This window comes from Salvelinus namaycush, unplaced genomic scaffold (genome assembly GCF_016432855.1).
Source record: "Salvelinus namaycush isolate Seneca unplaced genomic scaffold, SaNama_1.0 Scaffold485, whole genome shotgun sequence".
Classification (NCBI taxonomy): Eukaryota; Metazoa; Chordata; class Actinopteri; order Salmoniformes; family Salmonidae; genus Salvelinus; species Salvelinus namaycush.
In genome coordinates this window covers 50759-70261 of record NW_024061181.1, presented here as the reverse complement: position 1 = coordinate 70261, position 19503 = coordinate 50759, and the positions used below count along the sequence as shown (strand labels likewise).

Below are 19503 nucleotides of genomic sequence, written 5' to 3'. Positions count from 1 at the left end.
TTCCTTCCCATACCGGAAGTGACGGCATCAAACTGCTGCCATCAAAACAGGCTGAGTTGAAAACAAGACAATCTAAACCATCTTTGGTCAAAAGGTAAACATGAGAACACATCGAAGGGAAACGTCACACATACGATATGATTAAAGTTGATTAAAAGCATCAAGGTAGATCATAAATGCGCATCTAGCCAAATTATAATCGCTTTGTAGCTAGCTCCACATGGATCGCTAGCTAATCTAGCTAGTTAACGTTAGCTGTTGTAACGTATTTGTTCGAACGTTACCTATATCAGAACGGTTTATATAGACCTTTAAAAAAGGACAAATCATACGTTAAGTGTTTTCTAAACACGTGAATGAGCGTGCTCACGATGGAAATATAATGCAGAATGAGAAAAGACGGGCTGCGAGCGTCAGATTCTATTTTTCTCGCGTCTACGCGGAGCAATGCTGGCAAAATTAACGGTTAAATTGCCAGAAAATACTTTTTGTCCATATAGTGGTTCCAACGAAATGCATGGTATAGTGTAGCTTTGGGACACAACATCGGGGGTCTGTATTGGTTGGACTCCCTGAGTTGTGCATATAACGTTAGTAGTTCTGGTGGCTGGCGACGGAAAATAATCCTACCACAATATAGCTGGCTACACAAAAGCATATGTATAGTCTCTAGGAACTCCATTTACCAGACGTAAATTGAAATGTGACCCTCACTATCAAATAAACGTCTGAATCCAAAACGTTGTCCGAACCGCACCATATTCCTGCTTTGTAGACAGTGGTAGGACGTGCGTGGTCTAATGACAACCCACTGTATAACTCAACAGGAACATGGCGCTGTTCTGACAAAAATGGGACACACGTTAATTTGATAGCGAGGGTCACATTTCACTTTACATTCGGTAAATAGTGCCTAGAGCTTATACATGCATATGCCTTTGTTGACAGAAAACGTTTTTATTTTGTGAAGATGGCTATATTGTGGTACGTTATTTTCTGTCGCCAACCACCAGAATGACGCAACCAATACAGACTCCCGATGTTGTCCCAAAGCGATAGTTGATGGAATCAAACGGTTTATCCTCATCAGCTGTGATAAACGTTGATCTCAGGCAGCTGCATAGCCATAGCAGGAGATTTATCCGCCAACCTTTTCTTGGCGATACTTTCATCGTTCTCATTTATGAGAGGCACCATTCTCTTAAATGTTTGTGTCCAGTTGCAGCGGGAACGATTGAATTCATAAAATGCTCCCGTTATTAAATACATGTTTTGCTCCATAAATGTGTTCACCGCCATCTTTTCTATCTCTGATCTGCTCTCATTGATCGAGCCAGGTGAGTGTCATTCAAAGTGACGTTTGATTGGTGGATTAATTAACGAGTACTCTCACCCGACTCCGATCAATGAGAGATGAGGAATAGACAAGATGGCCACGTTTACATTGTTGGATTACTTTACTTCTTGGAGCAAAATATTAAATGTAATAACTAAGTGTTTTCAAAATTCAAACATTACCCCAGCAACTGGACACGTATGCTTATAAGACAACGGTGCCTCTCCTATGCTGACCAAACAGGACTCGCGCATGTTGATTTTGTACCCCTACACCAGACACGATCAGGACACGCAGGTTGAAATATGAAAACAAACTCTGAACCAATTATATTAATTTGGGGACAGGTCGAAAAGCATTTTAGACATTTATGGCATTTTAGTTAGCTAGCTTGCAGTTGCTAGCTAATTTGTCCTATTTAGTTAGCTTGCTGTTTCTAGCTAATTTGTCCTGGGATATAAACATTGGTTTGTTATTTTACCTGAAATGCACAAGGTCTTCAACTCTGACAATTAATCCACAGATAAAACGGAATCCCTTTCTTCTTCCTAAAGGCTTATTTTTCTTCTTTGGACTTAATATGGTGGTTGGCAACCAACTTTACAGCGTTACTACAACCTACCGCAGTGTGGAAGTTCACCTTTCAATCACCCATGTTGGGTATATGCTCCTAAAAACCTATGAGGATGGGGAGGCAGGTAGCCTAGTGGTTAGAGCGTTGGACTTGTAACTGAAAGGTTGCTGGATCGAATCCCCGAGCTGACGAGGTCAAAAACTGTCGTTCTGCCTCTGAACAAGTCAGTTAACCCTCTGTTCCCCGGCAGGCCGTCATTGTCAATAAGAATTTATTCTTAACTAACTTGCCGAGTTAAATAAAGGTGAAAGAGGAGTCACGCGTCTGGTTTGGTCAGCATGTAAGAGAGCAGGAGGAAAGTATCGCCAAGGATGGTGGAAGAATCTCCTGCTATGAAGCTGCCTGTTATCAACAGCTAATGAGGATAAACCAGTTGATTCAACTGTTACTAGGCCGTCATTGTAAATAAGAATTTGTTCTTAACTGACTTGCCTATGTAAAATAAAGGTTAAATAAGCTAAGGTTTGTCAGTCAAATAGGCTACATATTTGAAAACAATGAAAGCCTGCCTGTGTTCGATCATAAGAAATGACTGGAAGTCTAAGGAGACTGCTAGCTGTTTCTGTAGACTTCGTCATTGCGCTACTGCAAGTTAGCATTGGCTCGCGAAACTATACCTCTAACTTATTCAATACTGGACGCAGGACCATAAACATGGTCTCCACAAGTCCGTTTAACTCTGGAAGTAAAGAAACTCATTGCCAAAATCCTGAACTATTCCTTTAAATATCAGCTAATAATGACATGATATTACAGATGAGTGTTTTGATGTATAAATCTTTTTTTACAGGTACTCTAAAGTCCTGCCATTGACTGCATTGTCGTTGTTGCCACACGAGCAGGACAATATGAATCCGCTCAGTTCAGAGAAGGAAACGCTGATTGATGAAATTGAACAGAGTTTATTCACTTTAACCGAGGACAATTTACGTTACCTGTGTGAACGTCATGGCAACGATGGATCGGAAATTAAAGGGATGAATCATCGCTTATTAAGACGTAAAGTCATGGAGGAAATGTGGGACAATACAGAGTCAATGAAATCAGAGGAGCAGGGAATGTCTTGGTTACTCCGACTTAAAGAGGACATCAGAAGGATACTGGAGGATGCTAGTGGTGCACCAATGAGTCCCAGCCAGTCGGATGATGATGATGCTGTAGACTGTGACGAAGAATGCGATGAGGACATCGATTGGTTGCCTAGCAATGGACTGAAGGCGGAACACTTGAGTTCCAGCCAATCCGATGATGACGCTGCAGACGGCGATGAAGAATTGGACGTGGAGGACAAGTATTGGTTGGCTAGCGATGGGCTGGAGGCAGAGTCAAATCCGCAGAGGCACACTCCAGACCAGAGAGTAAGAGACATGAGTATTTATTTTTCCAGTCATAAAATGTGTGTTTCAGTCTTTCCTTGATAAATCTCATCCTTGATTCCTTGTCCTCAAATCAGTTTGTTGGTTGCGAAACACGCATTTTCAGATATTAATTGCAGGTGCAGCGAAATACTTGCGAAATACTGTTCCAACAGTAATAAGATATGAAAAAGAATTAAGAAATTAAGAAATATCAGAACGTGCAATGTCAGAGGCAGGAATTTGGTGTGTGTGTGTGTGTGTGTGTGTGTGTGTGTGTGTGTGTGTGTGTGTGTGTGTGTGTGTGTGTGTGTGTGTGTGTGTGTGTGTGTGTGTGTGTGTGTGTGTGTGTGTGTGTGTGTGTAAAAATGCATACATACAGTACCAGTCAAAGCTTGGACACCTTCTCATTCAAGCGTTTTTCTTTATTTGTGCTATTTCTTCTACATTGTAGAATAATAGTGACGACATCAAAACTATGAAATACCACATATGGAATCATGTAGTAACCAAAAAAGTGTTAAACAAATCAAATTATATTTTTGATTCTTCAAAGTAGCCACCTTTTGCCTTGATGACAGCTTTGCACACGCTTGGCATTCTCTCAACCAGCGTCACCTGGAATGCTTTTCCAACAGTCTTGAAGGAGTTTCCACATATGCTGAGCACTTTTGGGCTGCTTTTCCTTCACTCTGCGGTCCAACTCATCCCAAACCATCTCAATTGGGTTGAGGTCGGGTGATTGTGGAGGCCAGGTCATTTGATGCAGCACCCCATCACTCTCCTTCTTGGTCAAATACCCCTTACACAGCCTGGAGGTGTGTTTGGTCATTGTCCTGTTGAAAATGAAATGATAGTCCCACTAAGCGCAAACCAGATGGGATGGCGTATGGCTGCAGAATGCTGTGGCAGCCATGCTGGTTAACTGTGCCTTGAATTCTAAATAAATCACAGACAGTTTCGCCAGAAAAGCACCATCACACCTCCTCCTCCATGCTTCATGTGGGAACCACACATGCAGAGATCAACCGTTCACCTAATCTGCGTCTCACAAAGACACAGCGGTTGGAACCACAAATCAAAAAAATTGGACTAATCAGACCAAAGGACAGATTTTTACCAGTCTAATTTTCATTGCTCGTGTTTCTTGGCCCAAGCAAGTCTCTTCTTATTGGTGTCCTTTAGTAGTGGTTTCTTTGCAGCAATTCAACCATGATGTCCTGATCCACGCAGGTCTCCTCTGAACAGTTGATGTTGAGATGTGTCTGTTACTTGAACTCTGAAGCATTTATCTAGGCTGCAATTTCTGAGTCTGGTAACTCTAATGAACTTATCCTCTGCAGCAGAGGTAACTCTGGGTCTTCCTTTCCTGTGGCGGTCATCATGAGAGCCAGTTTCATCATAGCACTTGATGGGTTTTATCGACTGCACTTGAAAAAACTTTCAACATTTTTGAAATTTTACGGATTTGACTAACCTTCATGTTTTAAAGTAATGATGGACTGTTGTTTCTCTTTGCTTATTTGAGCTGTTCTTGCCATAATATGGACTTGGTCTTTTACCATATAGGGCTATCTTCTGTACACAACACAACTGATTGGCTCAAACGCATTAAGAAGGAAAATTCCACAAATTTACTTTTAACAAGGCACACCTGTTGATTCAAATCCATTCCAGGTGACTACCTCATGAAGCTGGTTGAGAGAATGCCAAGAGTGTGCAAAGCTGTCATCAAGGCAAAGGGTGGCTACTTTGAAGAATCTCAAATATAAAATATATTTTGATTTGTGAAACACTTTTTTTGGTTACTACATGATTCCATGTGTTATTTCATAATTTTGACGTCTTCACTATTATTCTACATTGTAGAAAATAGTTTAAAAAATGAAGAAAAACCCTTGAATGAGTAGGTGTGTCCAAACTTTTGACTGTTACTGTACATAATACACTGAGTATACAAAACATTAAGAACACCTGCTCTTTCCATGACAGACTGACCATGTGAATCCAGGTGAAACCTATGATCCTTTGTTAAATCCACTTCAATCAGTGTAGTTGAAGGGTAAGAGACAGCTTAAAGAAGGATTTAAGCCTTGAGACAAAGCTGAAATGTCTTGAGTCGATACGTGTTCCACCCCTTTGTTATGGAAAGCCTAAATAAGTTCAGGAGTAAAAATGTGCTTAACAAGTCACATAATAAGTTGCATGGACTCATTCCGTTTTCAATAATAGTGTTTAACATGATTTTTGAATGACTACCTCATCTCTGTAGCCCACACATACAATTATCTCTAAGGACCCTCAGTCGAGCAGTGAATTTCAAACACAGGTTCAACCACAAAGACCAGGGAGGTTCTCCAATGAAGGGCACTTATTGGTAGATAAGTAAAAAAATAAAATAAAAAATAAAAACTGACATTTGAATATCCCTTTGAGCCTGGTGATTGTAATTAATTACACTTTGGATGTTGTATCAATACACCCAGTCACTACAAAGATACAGGCGTCCTTCCTAACTCAGTTGCCGAAGAGGAAGGAAACCGCTCAGAGATTTCACCATGAGGACAATGGTGACTTTTAAACAGTTACAGAGTTTAATGGCTGTCAAAGGAGAAAACTGAGGATGGATCAACAACATTGTAGTTACTCCACAATACTAACCTTAATGACAGAGTGAAAAGAAAGAAGCCAGTGCAGAATACAAATATTCCAAAACATGCTTCCTGTTTGCAACAAGGCGCTAATAGTGCAAAAAAAATTAATGATATATCCTGAATACAAAGTGTTATGTTTGGGGCAAATCCAACACAACACAACACATCACTAATCCAATACAACACATCACTCTTCAAATTTTCCAGCGTGGTGGTGGCTGCACCGTGTTATGTGTATGTTTGTCATCGGCAAAGACTAAGGAGTTTTTTTGTTGTTGAATAGACTAGTTTCTGGTGAGTGACCGCCGATTTAGTGTCAGTTATTTTCAGCTGTAGGTATTAATACAAGAAACGTTCTGAGCAAATAATGTCAGAAATAACACCCCCAACATGTCAGAAATAACACCCCCAATATGTCAGAAATAACACCCCCAATATGTCAGAAATAACACTTCCAATATGTCAGAAATAACATGTCAGAAATAACACCTCCAATATGTCAGAAATAACACCTCCTATATGTCAGAAATAACACCTCCAATATGTCAGAAATAACACCCCCAATATGTCAGAAATAACACCTCCAATATGCCAGAAATAACACCTCCAACATGTCAGAAATAACACCTCCAACATGTCAGAAATAACACCCCCAACATGTCAGAAATAACACCTCCAACATGTCAGAAATAACACCTCCAATATGTCAGAAATAACACCCCCAATATGTCAGAAATAACACCTCCAGTATGTCAGAAATAACACCTCCAACATGTCAGAAATAACACCTCCAACATGTCAGAAATAACACCTCCAATATGTCAGAAATAACACCCCCAATATGTCAGAAATAACACCTCCAATATGTCAGAAATAACACTTCCAATATGTCAGAAATAACACCTCCAATATGTCAGAAATAACACCCCCAACATGTCAGAAATAACACCCCCAACATGTCAGAAATAACACCTCCAACATGTCAGAAATAACACCCCCAACATGTCAGAAATAACACCTCCAATATGTCAGAAATAACACCTCCAATATGTCAGAAATAACACCTCCAGTATGTCAGAAATAACACCTCCAGTATGTCAGAAATAACACCCCCAATATGTCAGAAATAACACCTCCAATATGTCAGAAATAACACCCCCAATATGTCAGATAACACCCCCAATATGTCAGAAATAACACCTCCAATATGTCAGAAATAACACCCCAACATGTCAGAAATAACACCTCCAATATGTCAGAAATAACCCCCCCAACATGTCAGAAATAACCCCCCCAACATGTCAGAAATAACACCTTCAATATAACAGAAATAACACCTCCAATATGTCAGAAATAACACCCCCAATATGTCAGAAATAACACCTCCAATATGTCAGAAATAACACCTCCAATATGTCAGAAATAACACCCCCAATATGTCAGAAATAACCCCCCCAACATGTCAGAAATAACCCCCCCAACATGTCAGAAATAACACCTCCAATATGTCAGAAATAACACCCCCAATATGTCAGAAATAACACCTCCAATATGTCAGAAATAACACCCCAGTATGTCAGAAATAACACCCCCAACATGTCAGAAATAACACCTCCAATATGTCAGAAATAACACCTCCAATATGTCAGAAATAACACCCCCAATATGTCAGAAATAACACCCCCAATATGTCAGAAATAACACCCCCAACATGTCAGAAATAACACCTCCAATATGTCAGAAATAACACCTCCAACATGTCAGAAATAACACCTCCAATATGTCAGAAATAACACCCCCAATATGTCAGAAATAACACCTCCAATATGTCAGAAATAACACCTCCAATATGTCAGAAATAACACCCCCAATATGTCAGAAATAACCCCCCAACATGTCAGAAATAACACCTTCAATATAACAGAAATAACACCCCAGTATGTCAGAAATAACACCCCCAATATGTCAGAAATAACACCTCCAATATGTCAGAAATAACACCTCCAATATGTCAGAAATAACACCCCCAATATGTCAGAAATAACACCCCCAATATGTCAGAAATAACACCCCCAACATGTCAGAAATAACACCCCCAATATGTCAGAAATAACACCCCCAACATGTCAGAAATAACACCTCCAACATGTCAGAAATAACACCTCCAACATGTCAGAAATAACACCTCCAATATGTCAGAAATAACACCTCCAATATGTCAGAAATAACACCTCCAATATGTCAGAAATAACACCCCAGTATGTCAGAAATAACACCTCCAATATGTCAGAAATAACACCCCCAATATGTCAGAAATAACACCCCCAATATGTCAGAAATAACACCCCCAATGTCAGAAATAACACCTCCAATATGTCAGAAATAACACCTCCAATATGTCAGAAAAAACACCCCCAATATGTCAGAAATGACACCTCCAATATGTCATAAATAACACCCCCAATATGTCATAAATAACACCCCCAATATGTCAGAAATAACACCCCCAATATGTCAGAAATAACACCTCCAATATGTCAGAAATAACACCTCCAATATGTCAGAAATAACACCCCTAATATGTCAGAAATAACACCTCCAAAAAATACTGCAAAGTTGGCTAGTAGCTAGAAACAAGGCAACCGTGTCTGTCGGCGCCACAGTGTTATACTCCTTCTATAAATGTATTGGAGGAAAAGATTCAAGGTTTCTCCTCTTGGACTTTATCCTCCAATGTGTTTTAACAGTGTTATCCTCCTTCTATAAATGTATTGGAGGAAAAGGTTTCTCCTCTTGGACTTTATCCTCCAATGTGTTTTAAGGATGAGAGTGTCACGGGAAAGACATGTAGGAGAGTGTTTCCCACCCTGATTTGTTCCGTCTCTATTTTTATGATTTCCAGAACAAGCTTCCCACGTCACCCTCCGCCCTCCCGAAGTCCCCGGGTCGTGCTTCTCCCAGTAGCGTATTACTGCTGGGTCTGAAGAGGGTGTCCGTGCGGCTGGTCGACTGCAGGAAAATACTGGGGCGGAGTGGCCATATAATACACAAGACAGCACAGACAGGAGAGAATCCTCACAGCTCGTCTGCTGAACAACGCAATGAAACCCTCTCAGGAGACAGGCCTAGCTCTCATATCTGTGATCATTGTGGGAAGAATTTTATCACAGCAAGAAGTCTACAACTACACATACAGAACCTGAAGAGATACAGAGAGAACTTGACTGGAGAGAAACCACACGTGTGTTCTACATGCGGAAAGGGATTCAGTGAGACTGGAAGTCTTAAGAGACACCTGAGAACTCATACTGGGGAGAAACCGTATGTCTGCCATCATTGTGGGAAGGCTTGGAGTGATTCTGGAAACTTAAGGAGACACATGAAAAAAACTCACCCAGGAGAGAAGGTCATTGTGAAGAGCGTCCTTACAGGAGAGAAACCTTACCATTGCTCTTCTGACGACTGTGGGATGAGCTTCGGTACCTCACGCAAACGCAGAGTACACCAGAGAAAACATACAAGAGAGAAGCTTCGCAGCACGCCTAATGCTAAGCAACGTAAGGAACCCCTCTCAGGAGATGGCTCCCATATCTGTGATCATTGTGGGAAGAGTTTTATCACAGCACGAAGTCTAAAACGACACTTACAGTACCTGAAGAGATACAGAGAGAACTTGACTGGAGAGAAACCACACGTGTGCTCTACATGCGGAAAGGGATTCAGTGAGGCTGGCAGTCTTAAGAGACACCTGAGAACTCATACTGGGGAGAAACCGTATGTTTGCCATCATTGTGGGAAGAACTACAATGATTCTGGAAACTTGCAGAGACACATCAGGACTCACACAGGTGAGAAACCTTACCACTGCTCGGAATGTGGAAGGAATTTTCGTGAAAAAATAAGCCTTGTACATCACCGGGAAGTTGTTCACACAGAACACCCTCACCGCTGTGCTCACTGTATGAAGAGCTTCGTAAGTGCATCGAAACTGGAATCACACATGCAAACCCGGCATCCGCCAAATGATCCTCTGAAAAAACCACACGTGTGCTCTGAATGTGGAAGGGGATTCAGTGAGGCCGGCAGTCTTAAAAGACACCTGAGAATCCATACTGGGGAGAAACCATACGTCTGTCCTCGCTGCGGTAAGGATTTTACTCAATCTGGACTCTTACAGAGACACATGAGAACTCACACGGGAGAGACACCTTACCACTGCTCGGTGTGCGGGATGAAGTTTTGTCATACAATCTCGCTAAAGCAGCACCACCTGAAGAACCACAAGGGGGAGACACTGGGTCCAGTCCGTATGCACCAAGGCCCTCTTCCATGCCCCCACTGTGGGGAGAAGTTATCTACCAAGGCTCTTCTAAAGGATCACCTGCAGAAGACCCACAAAAGCAGAGTCCACTGCCCACAGTGCGACAAGACTTTCTCCACTAAAGGTAGTTTACTAGTCCACCAGAGGAAACACACTGGAGAGAGGCCTTACCTTTGCCCTCAATGTGGGAAGAGTTTCTCCCTGACAGGGAGTTTAAAACTTCATCTCCGGATTCATGCTGGTGAGAAGCCTTACCGCTGTACTTACTGTGACAAGAGCTTCACAAGTAAGAGCCACTGCACTCTTCATCTGCGAATCCACACTGGAGAGAAACCGTACCAATGCCCTGACTGCGGGAGGAGGTTTCGTGACGGGAATGTCTTGAAAAACCACCGGCGGACCCACACAGGAGAGAAACCGTTCCAGTGCCGCTTGTGTGATAAAGCCTTTGCCCAGTGGAGCAGTCTGAAGAAACATCAGGAGACACACAGGCAAACTCCGCCTGTCTCTGTCCCAAGACTCCCTAAACCCTACCTACCACACAATCAGCATGTCCCTTATCCCTACCCACATCAGACTCCATGGTAACCTGGTGTATCACCTGTCCAATCCCTTATAGAGGGATTCCTTACGATACCCAGACAGAAAAATACCATGATTTGCGGGAAATTCACAAAATAAAATCCATAGAATAGAATAAAACATTAACACCTTCCTAATATGGAGTTGCACCCCATTTTGCCCTCAGAACATCCTCAGTTCGTTGGGGGCATTGACTCTACAAGGTGTCAAAAGCGTTCCACAGGGATGCTGGCCCATGTTGACTCCAATGCTTCCCAGTTGTGTCCAGTTGGCTGGATGTCCTTTGGGTGGTGGACCATTCTTGATACACACAGGAAGCTGTTGAGCATGACAAATTGTTGAGCATGACAAACCCAGAAGCGTTGCAGTTCTTGACAATAGGTGTAACCTGGCACCTATTACCTACCATACCCCGTTCAAAGGCACTTCAATCTTTTGTCTTGCCCATTCACCAGCTGAATGGCACACATACATGTCTCTATTGTCTCAAGGCTTAAAAATCCTTCTTTAACCCGTCTCCTCCCCTTCATCTACACTGATTTAAAGTGGCTTTAACAAGTGACATCAACAATGGATCATAGCTTTCACCTGGTCAGTCTGTTATGGATATATTGTCTGTCACTGTGTATATTACATTTTTTTCTCAATCACAGTCAGATGTGATGCAGCCTGGATTCGAACCAGGTACTGCAGTGACACCTCTTGCACTGAGATGCAGTGTCTTAGACCACTGCGCCACTCGGGAGCCCTGTTTCATAAAATGGGCTTTAAAACTAGGAGAGATTCCACTCTGGAACTTTGATATGCTTATAGAGTATATTATGTACAACTATATATATATATATATATATATATACACACACATACTGTGTATATATATATACTCTACCTTTCAAAAGTTTGGGGTCACTTAGAAATGTCCTTGTTTTAAAAAAAGAAAAGCACATTGTTTGTCCATTAAAATAACATCAAATTGATCATAAATACAGTGTAGACATTGTTAATGTTGTAAATGACTATTGTAGCTGGAAACGGCTGATTTTGAATGGAATATCTACGTAGGTGTACAGAGGCCCATTATCAGCAACCATCACTCCTGTGTTCCAATGGCACATTGTGTTAGCTAATCGAAGTTAATCCTTTTAAAAGGTTAATTGATCGTTTGAAAACCCAGTTTGCAATTATGTTAGCACAGCTGAAAACTGTTGTTCTGATTAAAGAAGCAATAAAACTGGCCTTCTTTAAACTAGTTGAGAATCTGGAGCATCAGCATTTGTGGGTTTGATTACAGGCTCAAAATGGCCAGAAACAAAGAACTTTCTAATTAAACTCATTCTTGTCTATTCTTGTTCTGAGAAATGAAGGTTAATCCATGCGAGAAATTGCCAAGAAACTGAAGATCTCGTACAACGCTGTGTACTGTTCCCTTCACAGAACAGCGCCAACTGGCTCCAACCAGAATAGAAAGAGGAGTGTGAGGCCCTGGTGCACAACTGAGCAAGAGGACAAGTACATTAGAGTGTCTAGTTTTAGAAACAGACGCCTCACAAGTCCTCAACTGGCAGCTTCATTAAATAGTACCCGCAAAACACCAGTCTCAATGTCAACAGTGAAGAGGCGACTCCGGGATGCTGGCCTTCTAGGCAGAGTTCCTCTGTCCAGTGTCTGTGATCTTTTGCCCATCTTAATCTTTTCTTTTTATTGGCCTGTCTGAGATATGGCTTTTTCTTTGCAACTCTGCCTAGAAGGGCAACCAAAAACAAGGACATTTCTAAGTGACCCCAAACTTTTGAACGGTGGTGTGTGTGTATATATATAAAAATTGCCAAATCAAAAATTGTTTATTTTTTGCTTTGTAGCACTTACAGATGAAACATGGAGTTTTAAATTAGGCCTGGGTAAGGCCAAAATCTAATAACTTTGATCAGTTATTTCTCAATTATGCTTTCAGAGATGAATCTCAAATATATGTAAACAATCCTTCCTCCAAATGAGCATTCTATGGATTACATTTTGTTACAATCCCCAAAACCCATCCCACTGGGCACACACCGGTTCAATAAACGTTGTTCCCACGTCATTTCAATGAAAATGACATTGAACCAACGTGGAATAGAATTAGAATGGATGTCTGCGCCCAGTCTTTCTGTTGTTGTTGTTGTCTGGGTTTCGTGAGGGATCACTCTGGTTACCAACTGAAGCAAATAGATTGGGAGGAAGCATTTCCTGAAGTACTGGAACACTGCCTTTGACTCGGCCTGTCCAAAATGGCACACTCTGCACGATAGAGGGCACTAATTTTGACCAGTATGCCCTACAATTTGTGCGAGACTTTTTAACCAGGGCCCATAGGGCTCTGACCAGGGCTCTGGTCAACATTAGTGCACTCTATATGGACGAAGGTGCCATTTGGCACTCAGGACATCTCAAACGCCTACCTACTACGTCCCCCTGGCCCCTCCCCCTTCTATGTTGGCCAGATGTAGTGAGGGATTTGGAACCAGATGAGGTAATGAAAGACAAAACAGATGGGAGACTGAATAGAACTATACAACTGACTTCCTCAAAGTATTGGGTCTGGTGTGTCCTGATTTCTGGGGTTTTGAAATATTTTACCGCAAACTTACCTCCTTGACCAGAGATTGAATCAAGACATCCCACTCCCAAATGTTTCCGTTTCAATGGAGGTCAATGAACTAAGTAGTCCAGACTCGCATTTGGTGTCTATTGGAGAGCCAGCCACTTAAGTAGACAATGGTAAACGGCTTGAGTCGTTCATCTAACATTTATCCACCATCTTTGCCTTGACCAGTTCATTCTAAATGACAAATAACGGGTAAAATTGTTGTGATGTTTGTTTGTTATTTAAAACATTCTGCTTTATTCAGATACGTGGTTGTCTCCAACTACAGAGCTGTGTTGTGAACTGCAGAGGGGCCACGATTCATGGAGACCACTAAATAAATGCTAGTTCATTTTTTAAGGGGGTTAATAACATTTATAAACACCACCATCGATTTATAATTAATTTTTTTTTAAACTGAAGCTGTTTTCTGTTTAACTGTTCAGTTGTTTAATGATTATCTAGACAACTCCCTAGCAACCATTAGTCCTGTCAATTTTAAATCTAAGATGTAGACTACATTGCAACACCCTATCTACAGTATAGTATATATTTAAGCAGTAAGGCACGGGGGGTGTGGTATATTGCCAATATACCACGGCTAATTACTGTTCTTAGGCACAATGACGCAAAGCGGAGTGTCTGGATACAGCCTTTAGCCGTGGTATATTGGCCATATACCACAAACCCTTGAGGTACCTTATTGTAAGCTGGTAATCAACGTAATTAGGGCAGTAAAACTAAATGTTTTGTCATACCCATTGTTTACGGTCTGATATACCACGGCTGTCAGCCAATCAGCATTCTTGGCACGAACCACCCAGTTTATATATATTGATATCACACTGGCTGTAATTATGACACGATATATTCATGAGTCATTAGTTTAAGGCATGAGTTTGAGAGACCTGGGTTAGCGCAGCTCCACTCCACATTTTAATTCTAAATACCTACTGCTTGCAAAATCTATTTGTTCGCCTATGAAAATTTTCAAAACAATTGCAGGCCAACGATTTTCCTAACTTTAAAGAATGTGTGATTTGCTTCGACTTGATTTTCGATTTTCAGTGATTAACATTCGTTTTTGGTTTGACAATTTAACTATTGTTGCTGTTATTATTATTATTATTTTTTTTTTTTGTTCTTCAATAGAGATTCATATTCCTACATTTCTTAGGGGGGAATTATATCACAAAGACTAATTCATTTGGGGCTAATCCACCACCCGAGGAAGTGGTTAGCATAATTGCTAACTGTAAATATAGCCTAATATCACTGATAGTTAGCCATGTAATTGATATCTAACAGAAGGCTACATTTAGTGTATAGGCCTATACACCCACCTTGAATGACCGACGTGAGTGTCCTTTGTTCATTATTAAATACAATTCAGACCAGAAAGCTCTTTTCTCTCCAGCAGTAACAACACTGGTTGATCCTTTTCTCTCCAACAGTAACAACACTGGTTGATCCTTTTCTCTCCAACAGTAACAACACTGGTTGATCCTTTTCTCTCCAACAGTAACAACACTGGTTGATCCTTTTCTCTCCAACAGTAACAACACTGGTTGATCCTTTTCTCTCCAACAGTAACAACACTGGTTGATCCTTTTCTCTCCAACAGTAACAACACTGGTTGATCCTTTTCTCTCCAACAGTAACAGCACTGGTTGATCCTTTTCTCTCCAACAGTAACAACACTGGTTGATCCTTTTCTCTCCAACAGTAACAGCACTGGTTGATCCTTTTCTCTCCAACAGTAACAACACTGGTTGATCCTTTTCTCTCCAACAGTAACAGCACTGGTTGATCCTTTTCTCTCCAACAGTAACAGCACTGGTTGATCCTTTTCTCTCCAGCAGTAACAACACTGGTTGATCCTTTTCTATTCAGCAGTAACAACACTGGTTGATCCTTTTCTCTCCAACAGTAACAACACTGGTTGATCCTTTTCTCTCCAGCAGTAACAACACTGGTTGATCCTTTTCTCTCCAGCAGTAACAACACTGGTTGATCCTTTTCTATTCAGCAGTAACAACACTGGTTGATCCTTTTCTCTCCAGCAGTAACAACACTGGTTGATCCTTTCCTCTCCAACAGTAACAACACTGGTTGATCCTTTTCTCTCCAGCAGTAACAACACTGGTTGATCCTTTTCTCTCCAGCAGTAACAACACTGGTTGATCCTTTTCTCTCCAGCAGTAACAACACTGGTTGATCCTTTTCTACTCAACAGTAACAACACTGGTTGATCCTTTACTATTCAGCAGTAACAACACTGGTTGATCCTTTTCTATTCAACAGTAACAACACTGGTTGATCCTTTTCTCTCCAACAGTAACAACACTGGTTGATCCTTTTCTATTCAGCAGTAACAACACTGGTTGATCATTTTCTATTCAGCAGTAACAACACTGGTTGATCCTTTTCTCTCCAGCAGTAACAACACTGGTTGATCCTTTTCTCTCCAGCAGTAACAACACTGGTTGATTCTTTACTCTCCAGCAGTAACAACACTGGTTGATCCTTTTCTCTCCAACAGTAACATAACTGGTTGATCCTTTTCTCTCCAACAGTAACAACACTGGTTGATCCTTTTCTCTCCAGCATTAACAACACTGGTTGATCCTTTTCTCTCCATCAGTAACAACACTGGTTGATCCTTTTCTCTCCAGCAGTAACAACACTGGTTGATTCTTTACTATTCAGCAGTAACAACACTGGTTGATCCTTTTCTCTCCAGCAGTAACAACACTGGTTGATCCTTTTCTCTCCAGCAGTAACAACACTGGTTGATCCTTTTCTCTCCAGCAGTAACAACACTGGTTGATCCTTTACTCTCCAACAGTAACAACACTGGTTGATCCTTTACTATTCATCAGTAACAACACTGGTTGATCCTTTTCTATTCAGCAGTAACAACACTGGTTGATCCTTTTCTCTCCAGCAGTAACAACACTGGCTGATCCTTTTCTCTCCAGCAGTAACAACACTGGTTGATCCTTTTCTATTCAGCAGTAACAACACTGGTTGATCCTTTACTCTCCAACAGTAACAACACTGGTTGATCCTTTACTATTCATCAGTAACAACACTGGTTGATCCTTTTCTATTCAGCAGTAACAACACTGGTTGATCCTTTTCTCTCCAGCAGTAACAACACTGGTTGATCCTTTTCTCTCCATCAGTAACAACACTGGTTGATCCTTTTCTATTCAGCAGTAACAACACTGGTTGATCCTTTTCTCTACAGCAGTAACAACACTGGTTGATCCTTTTCTCTCCAACAGTAACAACACTGGTTGATCCTTTTCTCTCCAGCAGTAACAACACTGGTTGATCCTTTTCTATTCAGCAGTAACAACACTGGTTGATCCTTTTCTCTCCAGCAGTAACAACACTGGTTGATCCTTTTCTATTCAGCAGTAACAACACTGGTTGATCCTTTTCTCTCCAACAGTAACAACACTGGTTGATCCTTTTCTATTCAGCAGTAACAACACTGGTTGATCCTTTTCTCTCCAGCAGTAACAACACTGGTTGATCCTTTTCTCTCCAACAGTAACAACACTGGTTGATCCTTTTCTATTCAACAGTAACAACACTGGTTGATCCTTTTCTCTCCAACAGTAACAACACTGGTTGATCCTTTTCTCTCCATCAGTAACAACACTGGTTGATCCTTTTCTACTCAACAGTAACAACACTGGTTGATCCTTTACTATTCAGCAGTAACAACACTGGTTGATCCTTTTCTATTCAACAGTAACAACACTGGTTGATCCTTTTCTCTCCAGCAGTAACAACACTGGTTGATCCTTTTCTCTCCAGCAGTAACAACACTGGTTGATCCTTTTCTCTCCAGCAGTAACAACACTGGTTGATTCTTTACTATTCAGCAGTAACAACACTGGTTGATCCTTTTCTCTCCAACAGTAACAACACTGGTTGATCCTTTTCTCTCCAACAGTAACAACACTGGTTGATCCTTTTCTATTCAACAGTAACAACACTGGTTGATCCTTTTCTCTCCAGCAGTAACAACACTGGTTGATCCTTTTCTCTCCAACAGTAACAACACTGGTTGATCCTTTTCTCTCCAACAGTAACAACACTGGTTGATCCTTTTCTCTCCAGCAGTAACAACACTGGTTGATCCTTTTCTATTCAGCAGTAACAACACTGGTTGATCCTTTTCTCTCCAGCAGTAACAACACTGGTTGATCCTTTTCTCTCCAGCAGTAACAACACTAGTTGATCCTTTTCTCTCCAGCAGTAACAACACTGGTTGATCCTTTTCTCTCCAACAGTAACAACACTGGTTGATCCTTTTCTCTCCAGCAGTAACAACACTGGTTGATCCTTTTCTCTCCAGCAGTAACAACACTGGTTGATCCTTTTCTCTCCAGCAGTAACAACACTGGTTGATCCTTTTCTCTCCAGCAGTAACAACACTGGTTGCTTTCAATACAGAGTGTTTTCCGCCATTAGGCCGCCATTTTGAAATATTGTGCAATCAGAAAGCATTTTCACAAAAGAGAGAGTGAAACTACACTGCTTCAAAGACCTCTACTGAACCATCTGTGTGTGATAGAACCCGGGATGAATTCAACTTGAATGAAAAAGGCTACGAGAATATAAAGTTATTTTAAATTACAAACCGGGTATTTCGGGTCCTGGATGCTGATTGGCTGAAAGCCGTGGTATATCAGACTGTATATCACGGGTTCTAATTGTCTTGGTAACCAGTTTATGATATCAATAAGGTTATGTTGAGGGTTTGTGGTATATGGCCAGTATACCACGGCTAATGGGTTTTCACAGAGGAAAGGAATTAAGAAGGAAAACACAAAATGGCACCCCATTTCCTGTGTAAGACACTGCTTTCGACCAGAGCCCTATGAGCACTGGCCTAAAGTAGTCCACTATATAGGGATTAGGTCGTTATTTCCTACAGACTCCCATATTGTATATTCATTGTTTTACTGGTGTTGACTTGAATCACGTGATGCCACATGATGCCTCGTGTTGTCTTTGTCATGTCCACCTAATAAACAGGTGATTGTTGATAACATGGTTTCAAAATCAATTCAAATCAAATGTTATTGGTCACATACACATGGTTATCAGATGTTATTGGTCACATACACATGGTTATCAGATGTTATTGGTCACATACACATGGTTATCAGATGTTATTGGTCACATACACATGGTTATCAGATGTTATTGGTCACATACACATGGTTAGCAGATGTTATTGGTCACATACACATGGTTAGCAGATGTTATTGGTCACATACACATGGTTATCAGATGTTATTGGTCACATACACATGGTTATCAGATGTTATTGGTCACATACACATGGTTATCAGATGTTATTGGTCACATACACACGGTTATCAGATGTTATTGGTCACATACACATGGTTATCAGATGTTATTGGTCACATACTGTACACATGGTTATCAGATGTTATTGCGATGTAGCGAAATGCTTGTGCTTCTAGTTCCGACAGTGCAGCAATATCTAACAAGTAATCTAACAATTCCACAACAACTACCTAATACACACAAATCTAAGTAAAGGAATGGAATAATAATATGTACATATAAATATATGGATGAGCAATGTCAGAGCGGCATAGGCAAGATGCAATAGATAGTATAGAATACAGTATATGCATACGAGATGAGTAATGTAAGATACGTAAACATTATTAAAGTGCCATTATTAAAGTGACTAGCAATCTATTTATTAAAGTGGCCAATGATTTCAAGTCTGTATGTTGGCAGCAGCCTCTCTGTGTTAGTGATGGCTGATTAACAGTCTGATGGCCTTGAGATTGAAAAACATTTTCTGTCTCTCGGTCCCAGCTGTGATGCACCTGTACTGACCTCGCCTTCTGGATGATAGCGGGGTGAACAGGCAGTGGCTCGAGTGGTTGTTGTCCTTGATGATTTTTTTGGCCTTCCTGTGACATCGGGTGCTGTA

At 41.0% G+C, this 19503-nt stretch overlaps 1 protein-coding gene across 1 annotated transcript; it reads left to right on the top strand.

Annotated features, from left to right (window-relative positions):
- Window positions 1-33: 33 nt before the first annotated feature.
- LOC120041598 (zinc finger protein 665-like) lies at window positions 34-11090 on the top strand. Its single transcript, XM_038986466.1, has 3 exons — window positions 34-94; window positions 2761-3328; window positions 8882-11090. The coding sequence occupies exons 2-3, from the start codon at window positions 2819-2821 to the stop codon at window positions 10886-10888; spliced, it is 2517 nt and encodes an 838-aa protein (XP_038842394.1). The 5' UTR covers window positions 34-94; window positions 2761-2818; the 3' UTR covers window positions 10889-11090.
- Window positions 11091-19503: the final 8413 nt, after the last annotated feature.